This window comes from Cheilinus undulatus, linkage group 12 (assembly GCF_018320785.1).
Source record: "Cheilinus undulatus linkage group 12, ASM1832078v1, whole genome shotgun sequence".
NCBI lineage: Eukaryota > Metazoa > Chordata > Actinopteri > Labriformes > Labridae > Cheilinus > Cheilinus undulatus.
Genome location: NC_054876.1, coordinates 35343112 through 35360779, shown reverse-complemented (window position 1 = coordinate 35360779; position 17668 = coordinate 35343112). Strand labels below are relative to the sequence as shown.

At 37.8% G+C, this 17668-nt stretch overlaps 1 protein-coding gene and 1 long non-coding RNA gene across 2 annotated transcripts in view; one reads left to right on the top strand and one right to left on the bottom strand.

Moving 5' to 3' along the window:
• The window catches only part of LOC121518651, a 38512-nt gene that overhangs the window by 15858 nt on the left and 4986 nt on the right, over window positions 1–17668 (bottom strand). The window contains exon 2 of the long non-coding RNA XR_005992666.1: window positions 15995–16113. This is a non-coding gene — a long non-coding RNA (uncharacterized LOC121518651). The remainder of the gene's footprint in view (window positions 1–15994; window positions 16114–17668) is intronic.
• Window positions 10081–16715, top strand: LOC121518647 (palmitoyltransferase ZDHHC23-A-like). Its single transcript, XM_041801104.1, has 5 exons — window positions 10081–10211; window positions 12897–13050; window positions 13703–14338; window positions 15926–16093; window positions 16442–16715. Exons 2-5 carry the CDS (start codon window positions 12932–12934, stop codon window positions 16713–16715), a joined length of 1197 nt encoding a protein of 398 aa, XP_041657038.1. The 5' UTR covers window positions 10081–10211; window positions 12897–12931.

The following is a 17668-nucleotide window of genomic DNA, read 5'->3' as shown; positions in this document are numbered from 1 at the left end:
AAATAAATTTTTGGTGCAACCATAACGTTCTTTGTAAAAAGGGAGATAAAATAACTAAAAAAAAAGAAAATTATGATCATTTAACTGCACTGATTGAAGAAGTGTTTTTAAATTGTTTTATTTAATTAAATTGGTTTTCTTTTTCTAATTAGCTAGTTTTCAACTTTAATCAGAAACATTCAGGAAATAAATAAGCGAAGTACCTGATGATATTCTTTTAATAACTAAAATCTGAGCGTCAAAGTTAGCCTCTTTCAAAACTATGTGCTGCATTTGCCTTTGACTTTGTAATTCAATGTTTTAAAATAATTTTCTTTTTCATTTAAATATTGCTAATTGAGTCTAAAGCTTAAACTGAGCACATCTGTTGCATCAGGACTGTGTGAACATGCGCCGATGAAGTTTTATCGACACTGACATGAAAACATGAGAAAACTAGAAAAGCACTCAGAGAGCGCAGACCTCCGCCATTAGCCCTATCTCCCAATAGTACAGAATCCTTTAAAAAATTCCTGAAACTAGACGGTGATCCAGATCACTCCCAAAATCTAATCAGTTCTTCCTTATGTCATTTCTGACATCTCCTGATAATTTTATCAAAATCTGTCCATAACTTTTTGAGTTATGTTGCTAACAAATGAACAAACAAACAAACCCTCCTGATCACATAACCTCCTTGGCGGAGGTAACAATTCGAGTCAGTTTAGTCATCTGGAGCCCCAGGCAAAGAACACCATGAGCCCCAGCCCCATTTAGACAAAAGCAATCAAAGTGATTGAACAAAATATTTTGAAACGTCTCTTTCAGGTAGTGAAACCAGAGAATTACAGGACATACCCATATCTGAAATTCAGATTAAATTTTTATTGTTCCACCATAAATCAGAAATTATTCTTGACTGCATGCTTTTTAACCACACAATAATCAACCAGTTCATTATTTTTATAGGTCTATAGGAATCTACCTGGAATTTGCTCTAGGTTAAGTCTTAAGTCTAGGTTAATACTTGTAATGTTACAATTGTTCTGTTTCTAATGCTGTGAAAATTTTTTATTGATATTTGTGGTCGTTTTTTTATTAACCTTCTAGCCCCTTACTTGCATTAAAAATGCCCTCAAACACACATTTACATTCAGCTACACAGTGAAAACCATCTTAGCTTTATAACTCATATTTTTCTTTACCACCAACAAAAGACTGAACTTAGACACTGACAACACTTTATTTTAGTAAGCCCTAATTAACTAGTCATTTGTTTTTTGCAATTCTTTAGTTAGGGAAAATTCAGGGTAATTTTACATATCAACAGTCATGCTTTTACATGGCAAAAAGTAAGAAAAATCCACAATGACATATTTGTATCTGACATGACTTCTCTTAAGAATTCTTCTTTTCTCAGTATTCCCATTTTTCCTTGTTTTTAGTTACAGTCTTTTCATTTAGTAACTATATACAGTCTTTGCAGAGGAATGTATAATCACATCAAAATACTGATCAACAAGATTCCTTTTTCCAACTAGGATTGAAGAGCATAAACAATTGGTGTGCAATAAAAATACAATAGACAGAATGCTATGTGTGTACATTCAGTGGGTACTTATGCACAGATTTGGTTATGGGATCAACATCAAATTGCATCTTTAAAGTATCCAACTTTTTAGTTTACAGAAATCAAAAAAAAGTTACTGTGGCTGACGTTTGTGGGTAATCCATCTTGACCACAGCTGTGTGAATCTGTCCATTTGTAATCAAAGGGAGAAAGTAATTTTTCCATAACATAGATTTCATTAGCTATATCCTCCCATTCTTTGATTGTGGGGGAGTCAGGATGCAGCCAATGTCTGGTTATGGTCTTTTTACCAGCCGATATTAGAATGTTAAATAAATACATGTTAAAATATCCTGAAGTAAAGTCAACCTTTCCAAAGAATAAAGTGTGAAAATTGAAAGGTACTTTCATATCAAATATGCTCTCAATTTTTTTTATGCAGCTTTGACCAAAAAATTGACGGACATTACCAAAAAATATGCCAATGATTAGCATCCTGACTCCCACACTGTCTCCAGCATTTTGAGTCCTCACCTTTATATGATTTTTGTTTTGGGGGTAATAAAATATCTAACTAAACATTTCCATACAAATTCTCTCCATGTGAATGAATTCGTACATTTCCATAGAGAGTCACAATACTTCCTCCATTCTTCCTTTAAAATAACAACATTGCCTTCATTCTCCCATTTGTTTTTTATGTATTCTGTTGAATGAGATTTTTTTTTGTTATAAAGCCTTTATACAACCTAGATATGCTTCCCCTTTTATCTCTGATTTGTATGCTGCTATAAATTCTTTTAGTATGGGTCTTTCCATATCTGTTAGTTGGTTTTTAAGAGTCTTGTCATAATAGTGGCGTAACTGTAAATATCTGAAAAAGTCTTGTTGTTTAAGAGAATACTTATCTTTCATGTCTGGAAGCTCATCAAGTGACTCTTATCGGTAACCGAATATAATGTTGTGATTCCCTGAGCAATCCATTTTTGGAATCTGGAGTCTGACCGAGATTAGGCGTAAAGTCTGGGTCGTAGGCACACCATCTTATTAACCTAAATTTTTCCTGCAAATAATAATCTTCTCTGATGGACTTCCAGACCTTCAGCTGAAATTTATCCAGAGGTTTTGTACATTGTCTATAATTTTTCCTAAATCTTGATTTGCTAACACTGCCTGGACTGGTTGGTCCTTAGTCAATGAAAGTTCTATTTCCTTCCATCTAGAGTTGTAGTCTTTATTGCAAAGATTTAATAATGGTCTTATCTGGACTAAATAAAAATAGTCTTTCATATTCGGTAGTGCCATACCTCCTTCATCTTTTGGAAGTTGGAGGGTTTTAAACCTTACCCAGGGTTTTTTTCCCCTGCCAAATGAATCTAGAAATTATCCTATCCCATTCAGTAAATTGTTTTTTGGAAACATCAATTGGGAGTGCTTGAAATAGGAAGAGAAATCTTGGAAGAATGTTCATTTTGACCGTTTCAATTCTTTGAATATGACTAATAAATGGGTTACAGCTCCATGTCTGTATATCTGCTTTAATTTGAGTCAAGAGAGGATTATATTTAATCTCCCCCAGTGTTGCTATTTCTTTAGGTAACAGCACATCTAGGTATTTTAATGTAGTCTGATCCCATTTCATCTTAAATTTCTCTTGTAACTGTTTTGTTGGAGTAAAATTAAATGTCAGAATCAGGGTCTTCTGAAGATTGAGCTTATATCCTGCATAAAGTCCAAAATAATCTAAAATTTCCATCAGATCAGTAAACAAATTTAAAGGTTCAGTTAGGTATACCAGTACATCGTCCGCATATAATGCAATTTTATGTTGTTCATGACCAGTTGAGACGCCTTTAATATGTTTAGCTTGTCTTATCCATTGAGCCAGCGGCTCTATATAGAGAGCAAAAAGTAACAGTGGCATTCCACTGCCTTGTCTCGTTCCTCGTTCTAATTTGATTGTATCTGATAAATATCCGTTTATTTTTATTCAAGCAGTTGGGCTTCCATATAATGCACTAATTCCTTGAACAAATTCTTTAGGGAAGCCAAATCTCTCAAGTACTTTCTATAAAAAATTTCCAACTAACAGAGTCAAAGGCCTTCTCTGCATCCAAACTGACCAGTAAGGCCTGTAATTTCTGGTCTCTTATGTGATTGATTATGTGTGCATCTTATGTTATCATGTGTTTGTCTCTGAGAAATAAAACCTGTCTGGTCAGTGTGGATAAGCTTGGGAAGAACCTATTTTACTCTCTCTGCAAGGATTGAAGTATATAATTTATAATCAAGGTTTAGAACCGATATTGGTCTAAATGAACCACATTCATGTCTGTCTTTTCCTTCTTTAGGAATGATGGAAATAGTGGCATCCCTCCATGATGGTGGGATTTTACCTTCTTTCAGAGCTGCATTAAATATTTGAGAAAGAATTGGGATTAAGTCAGTTCTAAAGGCTTTGTACCATTTAGACAGGTAGCCATCCGGGCCAGGTGACTTATTTGCTTTTAACCTAGTTATCGCATATTTAATCTCTTCCTCTCTTATATCTGCTGTAAGTAAAGCTTTTTGGTCCTCTGACAATGAAGGTAAACTCAAGGGTTCCAACAGTTTGTGTATTTCTTGTTCATCTTTTGTATGTGGTTGTGAATACAGTTGTTGATAATACTTTTGAAAAGCTATTAGTAGTTCGTTTCACTTATTTACAAGGTTGTAGAGTCTGGATCTCTTATTTTATAAATTGTGTTGTCTGCCTGTTGTTTTTGTAATTTCCTTGCCAGGAACTTTGAAAATTTAGAACCTGCTTCATAATTCTTTTGTTTTCTGTAGACTATCTTTCTTTCTTTTTCTTGTGAACACAATATATTAATTTCACTAACTAGTCATTTTATGGTAATAAGTAGTAATTATTGAGTAATATCCCAAGAATAAGGTGGTAATTACCTCCTAATTTTTAACCAAGTAATAACTTGAAAATATGGCAGTATTAAGGAAGTATTAACCTATTCATAATAAATTCATTATAAAGTAATTCCTTGTAATATTGCTGCAATTCTCTGGCAATTAGGTGGTATTTTACACTAACCCTACCCCCTGACCCTAATTTTAAAAACTACTTCAAAATTATTCAGGAAGGACTCACTTTAATTTAGTGGCTTAAAAAAAAAGAAAATACCTGAGTATTATGCAGAAAATTACATAGTAATTTCTCATCTTATTTTGAAGAAACTGTTAAAATAACACCTAATTACAGTGAACTGCCACAATATTACTGTATAAGGGTTAGTGTCAAATACCATCTAATTTCCAGAGGATTGTCACAATGTTATAAGAAATTACTTGAATACATTTTACATCAAATATATTATTACTGGGTAAATACTTAATATTTTATTTTTATTACTAGTTATACTTGGTAAAATACCAACCTTATTACTAGGTTATTACCACCTTATTCTTGAGAAATTACTACATAATTACACTTACTTGACTAAAATGTACTATGTTATTACGGCCTACTAAAATAAAGTGCTACCGACCTTTTCGTCTTCATCGGCTGAACTCAGGATGGTGTGGTCACACTTTTTTGTCCTTTAGTTCATATTTACCTTCTTTCTTCTTTCCTCATTCTTTCTCACATTTGTGCTCTAATCAGATAACAAATCGTTATCTCTGCCTACAAAACAAGCAACCAAATATAAACACAATCATCATCAACAGAATATTTAATTTTGTTTTAGTTCAAATTTTCTGTTACTGTATTTTCTTCTCTCCAAAGCTTTCACTCTTTCTGATATTGCTGCCTTAAATGGCTCCACCTTGTCATGTCATTGGAAAGAGGGAAAAAACTTCCTATCTCTTTTGTTACTCTAAATCCCCACTATTTTGCAGTTTTCATGCTTTGTCTGGTGTAAATCCAGCCCCTGTTGTAGTTTGCTGTTGTGTGTTCTCCATCATGTGTTCTTGGTTCAGCCCGCCGTCTACAACTTCCAGCATTAATTCCTTCAAAGTAGATTAGAGCCGTTATCTCGGGTTCCGGGCTCCATCAGGACTAATGGAAGCATAACCCACAGGAGCTGGAGCAGCATCTTTTTCTCTGCATTGATTCAGGCTATCCAGACTCGCACTGGAGCAGACGTTAAGAGGTTTTAGTGGTCTCTGAATATACCAGCCTATATCTTATAACGCACCTGCCTCCAGTTCTCCTATTCACCAATTTGTAATTTGGTAGAAACCATTTGACGGATAACATTAGGTCCTCATCAGAACAGCAACAAAATCAACGTGTTTTATCTTTTTGCTGACATCAATACAAGCTACTTGTCCTCATGTCAACTTTAAGGACAGCAGAACAATAAAATATTAACAATTATTGACTATTTGGTCTGTAGTTTAAGCAGACAGATGACTCCTGCTGAGGCAGCATGACTGACTACTTCAGGAAACCGGGGGGTATTTACCACCTGCTCATCTTTGAGACGCCACTGGTCTTTCCCAGCAGTCTGTAAGCAGTCAGGTCTGATGGACAATTTTAAAAAGAGCTGCATTTCACCTCTGCATGGACCCACACTCCCAATCCTGGCTAACTCTGAATTTTAAATCTTACATTTTACATGTTGGTCCATTTGGTCCTGTGCATTAAGTTCTACAGGATTATTTTTAGAGTCTTTTCAGGGTTCACTGTAAAAAAAAAAAAAATCATGGACTAATGGGACTTTCCAAGCTTTTTCAGCAAGCCTCAAGTGGACACTTGAGGAACAGCAGTTTATTTGTACTTCCTCTTCAGCACACCAGAGTTTGCCTCAACCTGTCATGCCTGCTTTACACCTAGCGGCTTTTAGTGGGATTTAAAAGTCACAGACAAAACTACAAAGCTGGAGTAAAGAGTCTTGCTAAAACACTCCTGTGATCTCCGTTGTTAAGTGTAAAGTGGTCGTAAGGCAATCTGAGCAGTTTTGAGGCAGTCTTTCTTCAATATCAAACATGTTTGATATTGTCAGAAGTCTTTAGTCTGGTCTTATGCAAATTGTATTTTCAGTGCCGTGACCATCATCCGCAACCAATGGGAGCCAGTGCAAGCAGAAAAAATCACTTTCACTTTCACAAATCACTTTGATTTTGAAATCAATTTTTCAAAACATGAACATGGACGTCAGTTCTTTCAAGACTGACATGACTGGTACTGTAAACCTCTATTGGGATTTTCAAAGTAAAAGCCTGATCAGTTTGTCTGTGGTGAGACTACTCACGTTTATATACAATACTTTTATTCTGAAGTGTTTCCAGGATAGTTCCTTGGTTGTTGCAGTAACATGCAAAGTTGCTTCGGTGTTTAACTTTCCTTTCATTTTAACTCAGTGTAACTGATTTAAAAACATTGGATTATAAGTTATTAACTTTCTACACCTTGGTCTCTGCCCAAAAATTGTTGCATGATGGTAAATAATTGCATTCTATTCTTGTAGTTAGTGACCCACAGTCTTTGCAAAATTTAAGTCTGACACTAAAAACTCAGAAACCTGCAGACAAATGGTCTTAAGATGTGAGAGGGTCTCAGATGTCAGTGTGTTTAGAGTCTTTGAAAAGTTTTAGCAAAGTCCACGGTGTAACGCCAGCCTTAGCAGTTGCTGACCCCGCTTTGTGATTTTACATGGTCTCCTGCTTCATGGATGAGTTGCTGTTGTTCCTAAATGCTTCCACTTTCTAATAATACCACATGAAGTTGACTTTAGAATATCAAACAGGGTTGAAATCGCACCAACCTTCTTGTTGAAAACGTGACATCCATTACAATAGCACACTTGAAGTCACTAAGCTCTTCAGAACGACACATTTTGTATCACAAATGTTAGTAAATGGAGACTGCATGGCTAGGTGCTTGATATTATATTTCTGTGGGAGCAGGTCTGACTGAAACACCTGAATTAAAAAAATTAACAAGTGTGGCCAGATACATCAAGTTTATTTCACTTCTATCTGGGCATCAGCACATACAAAGTGTTGGGAAGGGCAGAACCTTTAAAAAATTCTTAGAGGGTGACTGGATGTCTATCATTTGTTGCAGGCCAATCAGAGTGACAAGACATATGACATAGTGGGCATACAAAGCCCTGATAAGGTCAACATAGTGTGAGCTTGACCAGGCAGGTGCTATCATTAACTATTTGTGGAGCCAACTGGTGAATAAAACTCATAGAATGGATAAAAACTGCAGCTAAAGCAACACCCGAGTTTATAGCGTCACTAGTGGCAGCGATTGCTTATTAGCTTGCAGTACAGCGAAAGCCCGCCTCTAGCTACTGCCTCAATCACCTAAAACAACGCTGATTGGTTTAGTAATTTTTCAGACAGGCTAAAAACATTTCAGATTGGAGCTTTGCGAGATTGATCTGCCTGATGACAGACAAGGAATTCTGCCAGTCCATCTGCTTTACAAAGTTAGCTACTTGGGTTTATCACACCCATGTGTGGACATTGATAAAACTTTTCTTCTAAATGCAGTTAAAGAAGACATTCAAAGCTGGCTAAAAGGTGAGAGTTTTGGAACCAGCTATTCAAATATGTAGATTTAACCTGTATGTTTACCTGGTAGATCTGCTTGTGTCAAAAACTGGACACATTTACACACATAAATGGAAGTTTTCAGTCACATCACAAATATTTTGGTGTAAGTTATTGAACCATATAGCGGTGCATCAAAGTCACCAAAGAAATGTTGGATGAAGGGGTGTAGATGGCTTAGCACACAGTGGTTCTCAATCGGTAGTGATGGGTCATTCATGAACGAGCCGGTTAAAACAGCCGGCTCTTTAACGTGAACATTAAGAGCTGGATCCCGTTTGAGAGCTTTCTTATCATTATTACTATTCTCAATTTTATTTTTATATAGATTGTGTGTGTCTGTGTGTTATTTGATTGATAAGCAGGGATGATATTTTATCCTCTAACACAGGTACACCATGCATCAAGGACTCGTGTTTGACAGTGTAACGTTAATGTTTTATTTCAGGTGTGTCATACAGTCCAGCCAATGAGCAGATTTCATCTAACCCACAAGATGTTTTGGGGAGACAGTACATTTTGAAAAATAATTACAGCTGTTTTAAAAATTGAGCATAGTTGGAGAAAATACCTGCCCAAATATCAATCGTATGTCATGATATTGCTAAACATGGCAGGTCAAATGAAGCCAAACTGGTACTCAAAAGAAGAGCCGTTTGGGAGCTGAACAACTCTTTTTGCTGAACTGAGCCAAATGATCCGGATCACTGTAAAGAGCCGGAATTCCCATCACTATCAATCAGTCTTGTGTCAGGACCCACCACCGTCTCCTTAACAAAAAATCATAACCTAAATTTCATCCATTTTCAATCATAACTAATATTTTCAGTGAAAAATTAGGAAGTTTTGACTTGAGATGGAACAGAAGAGATGGAGACATATGCTTTGAAATTAAAGCATATTGATTTTTTGCCACATATTTTTTCTGGCACACACCCATATCCTACCAAAAAATGCATATGTGACCAACTTTTGGTTTAGGTATCAGGTAGCTAACCCGGGCAGCACAATTTAAACACCTGAACAGTTTATTCCATTTGTTCTGTCTTTACAAAACCTCTAAACACTGAACCTGTCTGTTAACATCAGAAAGCCGATAAAGGTGCCCATTTATGAATTCTGTATGAATAAACATCTCTTGTAACTCTTCCTGAATTACTTATAAAAATTAAACAACAAAATTGTGTTTTGCGCCTGTACTTTAGGCGGTTAAAAAGTCATAGACAGGCCAGTTTTCTCCCTATTTTTTACAGATTTTCAAGAATTAAATCATGGTTGGTGCATGTTGTGTTGTCATACAAATAGTGCCCTGTAGATAAACACACTCATATGAACAGAAACTCAAACACAGCCACACACAGAGACAGTCTTCTAGAGTTTTCTGTGTGAGCAGCCAGGCCTGGTTTCTAGTTGGAGGAAATGTGATCCCAGAGGGTGGGGCTGCCCTGTGGATCATTGCTCACTCTCTCATCTATGAGTGCCTGTCATTCTCCTCATACACACTCTGGTCCAGCTCAGCGTGGATTGTCAGGGCTTTTCGAAACACCTCAGCATAGCCTGTCAGCTGTGAGAGAAGAGGCATGAAAGGCTCGTGGTTCTTTGGCTCCCCTCAAACACTCGAGGTAGCTCCTATATTTACCCGGCATGTCAGAATTAAAACTTCAAGCGGTAACTGGTAGATGCCATGAAGCAGATGTAGAAGTAGGCTACACTAGAGTACGACTTGTGAACTATTTAATGACATCTAAGTGGGATAGTCTTAGGGAAAGTGAGCCGTGGATGTAACTTAGTATCACACGACTTGTCAGCAGGAATCCAAGTTGTGTTGCCGCTCCAGCTGGGGAATCCAAGAAATGAAAACCATCTCAGTGCACTGATACAGTGTCATCACGACACCAATTTCCTTTTTCAACACAAATGACTGATGAGGAAGAAGAGTTGCTTTTTTAATTTCATTCAGAGAAGACGCTCAGTCACAAGGAAGTTCATGATTCTTTCCTTCTCTAGCTGAACTTTAATTTGAACTTTCAGCTGGAAGAAGAAAACCTGAATCTTCACTCAGGTGTTGACTGTCAGTGTGGCTTTTCCCTGGAGAACTAAGGTAAGTGAAAAGAGAAAGGGTTTGTCTTAGCTTTTATACAGTAATAGTAAAAGATTGATATGTCTTTGTTTGTGAAAAAGTGTTTCTTATTTAACAGTGCTTTCTGTTCTAAACTCATACAAACAAACCCAATTAAAATGTATATTTACTCTTTGGCTCTGTATGACAAGATACAAGTTATAAACCAGATTAAAATAGGTGAAGATTACTCAAGAACATGTGTTAGGGACTTTGGCTTGCTGGCCCACATACTTTTATCCCTGTGGAAAAGGTGACCTTGTTTCAACAAATTACACTAAAATCTCTCTGGGACTCACAATACTTGCCTTCCTTTAACACATTATCTTAGATTGTGTAAGTTAGAGGTAAAAGTAGAGTCAGGCTGGATCATTATAACCTGTCTGACACTTGTGTTACCATCTAGACCTGGTTGATCAAAAGTTGTTTTTCAAATTTATTTTTGGGAGCTTTTATGCGTCCGTTATCAAGCAGTGCTCTCGAAGGGTGGGTCCTGACCCCCAGGGGGGTCAGCATTGGGTGCTTACTCCCCTGGGGGCTTGGGTTATGGTAACTTGGGAAGAGAAGGGGGACAAAAATAAAATCAACTAATAGCATTATTTTTCACTGTCAAATCTTGATAAAATTAGCAAAAACGAAGAGAAATCTGCAATTGGTAGAATATTTCTTATTAGAAATAAATCTTATACCATTGGAAAGCCTGTTTATTCCCATTTAAATGGTGCTAAATTTGTAAGAGCATGCATTTGTGGGATGAGCAGCAGAGCTGAGTATGTGGGTTGCACCCATGAAAAATTCCCAAATCTTTTTTGCCAATGCAAACAGCTTATTCTGACATTGAATCTTATTTGGTGGACTAGATGACTGAAGTCTGAAGAAACCATACATATTATCAATTTAACAATTAATTAATTTAACAAACAAACAGGAGCCTCAGCAAAATGTGGAACAACCATACACAGCCACAACAGCCTGGCCCCTCCTCCTCACAAGCCTGGTCACACACTGCTGTTGGATGGCATCCCATTCGTCAACCAGCATTAGTCGCAGGTCAGCCAATGTGATCGTGTTGGTCACTCTGGCACAAAAATCATGCCCAAGCTGATTCCACAAATGTTCAACGGAGTTGAGGTCAGGACTGCTGGCAGGCCATTCCATCCTCGCCACTCCCAGAGGTAGCCGCTGATAAACCACTGGTTGCAGATTTTAATCTCGATATCTCTCTGCATTAATATTGCCTCCAATGATGACAAGCCTCGTTTCCAGTGAGAGAGATGCCACTCCACACCATCACACTGCCTCCATCAAAAGATGTTACTCTATCAGTGCCACAATCCTCATAGCCTTTTCCATGTCTGCTTCACACTTGACCCTGTAATCAGATAAATCTGGACTCATCTCTGAACATACCAGATGCCAATCAGGCACCAGAATGTCAACACCTGGGGGTACCAGAAGCTGCAAAACAAAAGTAACAGCTAAAAAACTGTTTTGCTTTTGCAGAGAAGATTTGGCACATTTTTCATGGATGCAACCCACATCTGTATTTTGTATAGACTGTATACAATAAAGAAAGACATGAGTGGATCAGTGGCAAGACTGGAAATGTTAATTGTAAAACATACAACTGAATACATTAATCTGTGCCATCATAATGTACAAGGGATTCATGACATTTTATAAAAGGGGTCCTTCAAAGAGGCTTACACAATGCTGAAACTCTCTGACATGGCTAAATCTGGGAACCCCTTTGTAGTAAAGGGCAAGACAGTGGAGGGGGGTACTGAGGGTCTAAATTGAACTTAGTCTGCCCCGTACAACCACAACAGTCTCTGTCATGAAGAGCAAAACCTAACTGCCAGACCAACCGGTGCCCCATGTTCAAAAGGTTTAACCTGGATAAAAACTATCCCGTATTCCAGCTTCTTTTAATCTAGGACCATGTCATTCGTGAAATTGTTTCCCAATAAGAAAAAAAAGGATCAAGCAGGTGCAGATAAAGATGTTTTAGGATTACCAGAGAATATAAATAAAGGATTATGTAATCTGATAAGATCATGTAACCCAGTCCTGCTTTTATCATGATTAAAACTCTGGTTTGCGTTCTAAACTTTAGAGTAGGGTAGGGATGAGTTTGCACCAAAAAATATGGGTTACTTTGGTCCAAGAAAAAAGATGGATAACAAAACTAAACAATAATAAAGCTTTTACATAGTTCAGTCAAAGATTGTCTTTACATTAATGATGACATTTTGGACATTTTGATCTTAGACTTTAGTTTTAAAACCATGACATAGTAGTAAAGTAGATGATGGAGCTGTGAAACAGTTATGGATGAAATAGATTTAATCAACAAGCATCCATATTAGGCATAAAATATTTTCTTAGCAACCTGACTTCAAAAATGGATCCTATCTTATAGGTTTAATCACACTGGATTACTTTTGGACAAATGATCCCACCTCTTTAAAGGAAAGCAATTAAAGTATGAACATGATGACTGTATTATCATTGATTTTAGTAAATCTGTTTTATTCTATACATAAGAGTTTCACATTTTCACCAGCAGTTATGTTCACTTACATTGCTCAGCAGTGCAGAATTTTATATTAGTTTTATAATATATCTTTATATTATTAAAATTGGCTTTCTGTGTTGAAATTACAGTTTTCAAACATCAGAGTCATCTTTAGCCAGCCATTATGAAATGGGAGAAACTGAAGCCTCCAGAGCCTGATGATCCTATGTGCTGCTGTGAGTGTGATATCGACCCATGCACATGTTGCTGTGATTGTGAAGATCTGGATGAGGCCTTTAACAGGTTTGTAAGGCTTCTCAAAACAGTCAGACAAGAACGGGCTACCGCGAAAATCTGCTGGATTAAATAGGACAGTTAAAGACGCCAAATATCACATTTCATTTTAAAGCAGTTCAAGTACTCACTTTTTAAAGATGTATTTTTGTTTTGTGCCTTTATTGGTAGACAGGACAGTGGATAGTGTAAGAAATCAGGGATAGAGAGTGTGGGATGACATGCAGGAAAAGGGCCACAGGATTGAGCATGAACCTGGGTCATCTGCTTGGAGGGCTAGCTTGTGTTTATGGGAGCACGGCTAAACTGCTAGGTCATTAGCACCACTGATGCTTTTAAAGTAGATCTAGTGTCTGTGTGTGACTGTTTTAGGGGGGGTTGGATTACAAAATGGTCAAGGGGGACAAGGGGAACTAACCTCACAGCCCTACAATGTGATTCACATCTAGGAACATGCCCTGCCAGATATATATGAATATAGGAAACATAAAAGCACAGAATAAACTTAAGTATTAGCTTAAAATAGATACAAACAGCCATTTTACAGCAGAATAATTTGCCACACTTTGGCTTGAATATGTTTTCCTCCATTAATGAACCCCAATTACCCTCCATGAATAAAAAGAGCTACCATATTCATGACCTGATGATTTCCCTGCAGGTGGCTGAAGGACATACCATCTAAAAGTAGATCTCAGTCTCCTGTACTCTCAGCCATGATTGACAAGCTGGAGATCTCTATGATCCCGGCCCTGGTGCTTCTCCCTCTACTGCTGCGTTTGGCAGCGCTGCATTACCTGCTGGGTATCGTCACCTTAACTGCTCTGCCTGGCCTGGTGCTGTGGTACTACTACGCCACACACCGCAAGAGGAGACGCACCCTCTTCTTCCTCACTCTTGCACTCTACTCTCTCTTCTACATGTATTACCTCTTCATCACAGAGATTGTACCTCGTGGGGACGTCAGCCAGCTGCAGCTGTGGACTGCAACCTCTGGAATGATTCTCACCATCGTCTTTCTTATTCATACCAAGAGAGGACCAGGATTTGTGACAGCTTCCCTACATGAAGCACACAGTAGAGGTCAGGAAGCCAATAAAGACTCCACGCACCTAAATGGATCTATTCAATCAGCAGACTCTTCCTCAGGGAATGCAGCAGAGCTGCAGGAAACTAAAGAGGCACTGAAAGCAAAATGGAGTAGGTGTCCTGTGTGCAAAATAATGCGCCCCCCACGGGCCGGTCACTGTCGAACCTGTGGATTATGTGTCCAGCGTCTGGACCACCACTGCATCTGGTGGGTTGGACTTTACATTATGCATATATATAAACTAAGCACAAAAAGAAAGGAAATATCTATTTGGTAGATTATGTCTCTGTTGTAACAATGCTTTCTGGCAATAAATCTTATTTCTCTTTTAAATGGTACATTTGTAAGGAACAAGCATTTGTGGGATGATGAGTAGCAATCATTGAAGGCAATCTCAATGCAGAGAGACATTGAGATTAAAATCTGCAACCAGTGGTTTATCAGAGACTACCTCCAGAATAAGGGAGTGGAGAGGATGGAATGGCCTGCCAGCAGTCCTGACCTCAACCCCATCGAACACTTGTTAGATCAGCTTGGGCGTGCTGTTCGTGCCAGAGTGACCAACACAACCACATTGGCTGACTTGCGACTAATGCTGGTTGACGAATGGGATGCCATCCCACAGCAGTGTGTGACCAGGCTGGTGACCAGCATGAGGAGGGGCCAGGCTGTTGTGGCTGTGTATGCTTCTTCCACATGCTACTGAGGCTTCTGTTTGTTTAATGAATAAATTGTTGAACTGCCCATATGTCTGGTTTCTTCACACTTCAATCATCCAATCCACCAAACGAGAGTCAATGGCTGAATAAACTGTTTGGTATAGGCAAATTTTTTAATGGGTGAAACCCACCAACTCAGCTCTGCTGCTCATCCCACAAATGCATGTTCTTACAAATGTGTACCGTTTAAAGAAATGTCCTTAATTTTTGTGCTAAGTTTGGTTTGTGTAGCTTTTAAATAACCTCTTAACAAGTTAACGGTTGTATTTTTCATTCACAACAGAAAATGAAAATGAGTTCAAGGTACTTTGGGGGGCTAAAGTCTAAAATTTGAGGTTTGGATTAAAGCTTACCATTATAATATTCAGCATTGTTGAGGCATTTTGTAAACGACATAGTTTTAGAAAGTAGAAACTTGTTTTTGATGCTCAGTTATAACAACAAAGAGTTTTCTTTGCTCAACACAAATGCTTGAAAAAAAAAAGTAATTAAACAAACGGGGACATGAATCTCTGATTAATGTGCTATGTCAACCCAAAAAAACAATTATATTTTCCCTACTCTTGTACAAATGTATGTTTGGTTTATATTTTGGTTATAAAGTTTAAGAAGGCTACTTCTGTGTTTTCTGCTGACACCTCTTAAAAAAAACATCAATAGAAATTTGGCATGTGATATGAAAGTATCAAAAACAAACATTACAGAACCTTAACTTACTGATATAATTTTCTCCAAAGGAGAAATGAAAAGCAAATTTTCTGCAAAAACTCAAATCTTGATCGAAACTAGAGCTGTTAGGAGGAATGTCAGGACAAAAAACAAAGTTGATTACACAACATTTAAAAGTACTAGTACAGTCAGTCCCTTTCTATATTGGGCAGCAGATTTATTCAAAGTAAATTATAATGAAATTATGTGACCAGGAAAGATACAAAAGTCTTCAAACCTGAGTTGAAAAATCCTGCAATAGCATCATTATATGTACAATTTAACAGCTTATGTATCGCTGCTTAAAACTGGTATGACTGTTACGATGCTGTATGTGTCTGTGTTTTGTCTGCATGTGTTGCCGTAGGATAAACAGCTGTGTTGGACAGGCAAACCATCGCAGCTTCCTGTTGACCCTCTGTGTGTTTTTGCTGACCTCTCTGTATGGGATCAGTCTGGTGCTGTGCAGCCTCTGTCCTCGACAGTATCTCATGACGGCTCTCCTCTACTGCCCCGGCGTCTACAGTCAGTCCAGGTACAACATTCCTTTGTGCTCTGGAGAGTTCAATGAAGACAGAGATCAGAAATTCATACTGATGAATGTTTAACAAGGCATTTTAAAACAAGCATATTAAAGACCTTCCTGACTGAAATACATATACTGTACATGAAAGTCATCCAAAACCAATTACCATTCTGAGGGCTTAAAGCATTCACAATCATCCTGCTATTTTTGAGTACATTTAAAAGACAGAGTAAGAGGAAGACAGCAGTTAAACAGTTTGTAGTGCCATGGTTAAAGTGATTATTTTAGGGGTACCTAAGTAATCCTTTTACATTACACTTAACTGTTATTTTATCAGACTTTTCTTTTCATTTCCAGCACGGCCCTCTGCTTCACCTGTGCGTGGTACAGCAGCATCGTCACAGGTGGACTGCTTTACTTGTTGGTGGTTCAGGTTCTGAACATCAGCGTCAATGTGACGGAGCGGGAGGCCATGCTAGCTCTGAGGAACAAAACGGGCCAGAGCCACCTGTGGGGACTCGTTGTTGTCACAGGGGAGTATTCTCGTGGATTCTGTCAGAACTGGATCGAGTTCCTCACCATGACAGATGCCTCAGTTTCTCTTCGCTCCAGCCTCACTGACTTGGTCTAGTTTTATTTTGTACAAATAGACTGTTTCTACAGCATGTGTGATGATCCTATTTCATATATTTCAAGATCTATGACTTCTGTTGCTCATTTCATTCCAGCCTCTTAAGATTCATTATACACTGTTAAGACTGCAGGAAAATATAAAGGTACTTACAGTATATCTGCTTAAAAAGCTACACAATGCAACAAGATAATAGCCAACTGGTTTTATAATGCAGGCATTGCCCCGTTACTGTTTCTGTCCTCTATAATTTATGCAAGAGGACCGAATTTATGACTATCATATGTTAAGATAATTCAACTACAGTTAATTCCTAGTGCTTATTTGCCTCCATAAGATATAAACTGCCAGACAGTAAAAGTACAGGGGTTGTAGAAGGTCACTGCAACATCACAATGTTAGGTGGCAGTGACCTTTGACCTTGTGGGGATCCCACTGTGGTCTGCACCACTGCCAGGTTAGGAAGTGTGCCTAACGGGCTTGCTGGCTTACTTCACCTGGCTGAGCCCCGAGCTTCTAAACTCAAAAACAACAAATTTCTCACCTGAAAAATTCCGAAATAGGTGATTTAGTAATGAAACAGCACCCGAAAGTCTTTAAAAACTCTCCCTTGCTGCTGTAAAGTTTCAAACATTTGAGTCCAGAGTTGAACCAGAGTGCAAAGGTTTTTCAAGCCAGGAGTCAGAAAAATTACATAGTGAGTGATAAAAGTCGAAATCACAAAATTGGCATGTTGTTTATCATAAAATTGATAAATTAATTACTGGATTGTGACATTTATTTTTATGTCAAAAACATTTTATCCCTTATCCCTTTATCCTTCCTCCAGCCCTAACTATTGCCAGCACAGAGGTATAAAAATCAAAACTTAAAAGACACCAAAACCACATACTGAAAAATATCAGAACCTGTCACTGGATAGATGTCAAAACACGTTGGGTTGAAGTCCATCA

Bases quoted from the DNA above. Each gene is read 5' to 3' on its own strand.
- LOC121518647 (XM_041801104.1), top strand. From the start codon at position 12,932: ATGAAATGGGAGAAACTGAAGCCTCCAGAGCCTGATGATCCTATGTGC. The intron at 14,339-15,925 runs GTGGGTTGGACT...GTGTTGCCGTAG, and splicing joins CTGGACCACCACTGCATCTG to GATAAACAGCTGTGTTGGAC. The intron at 16,094-16,441 runs GTACAACATTCC...TTTCATTTCCAG, and splicing joins GGCGTCTACAGTCAGTCCAG to CACGGCCCTCTGCTTCACCT.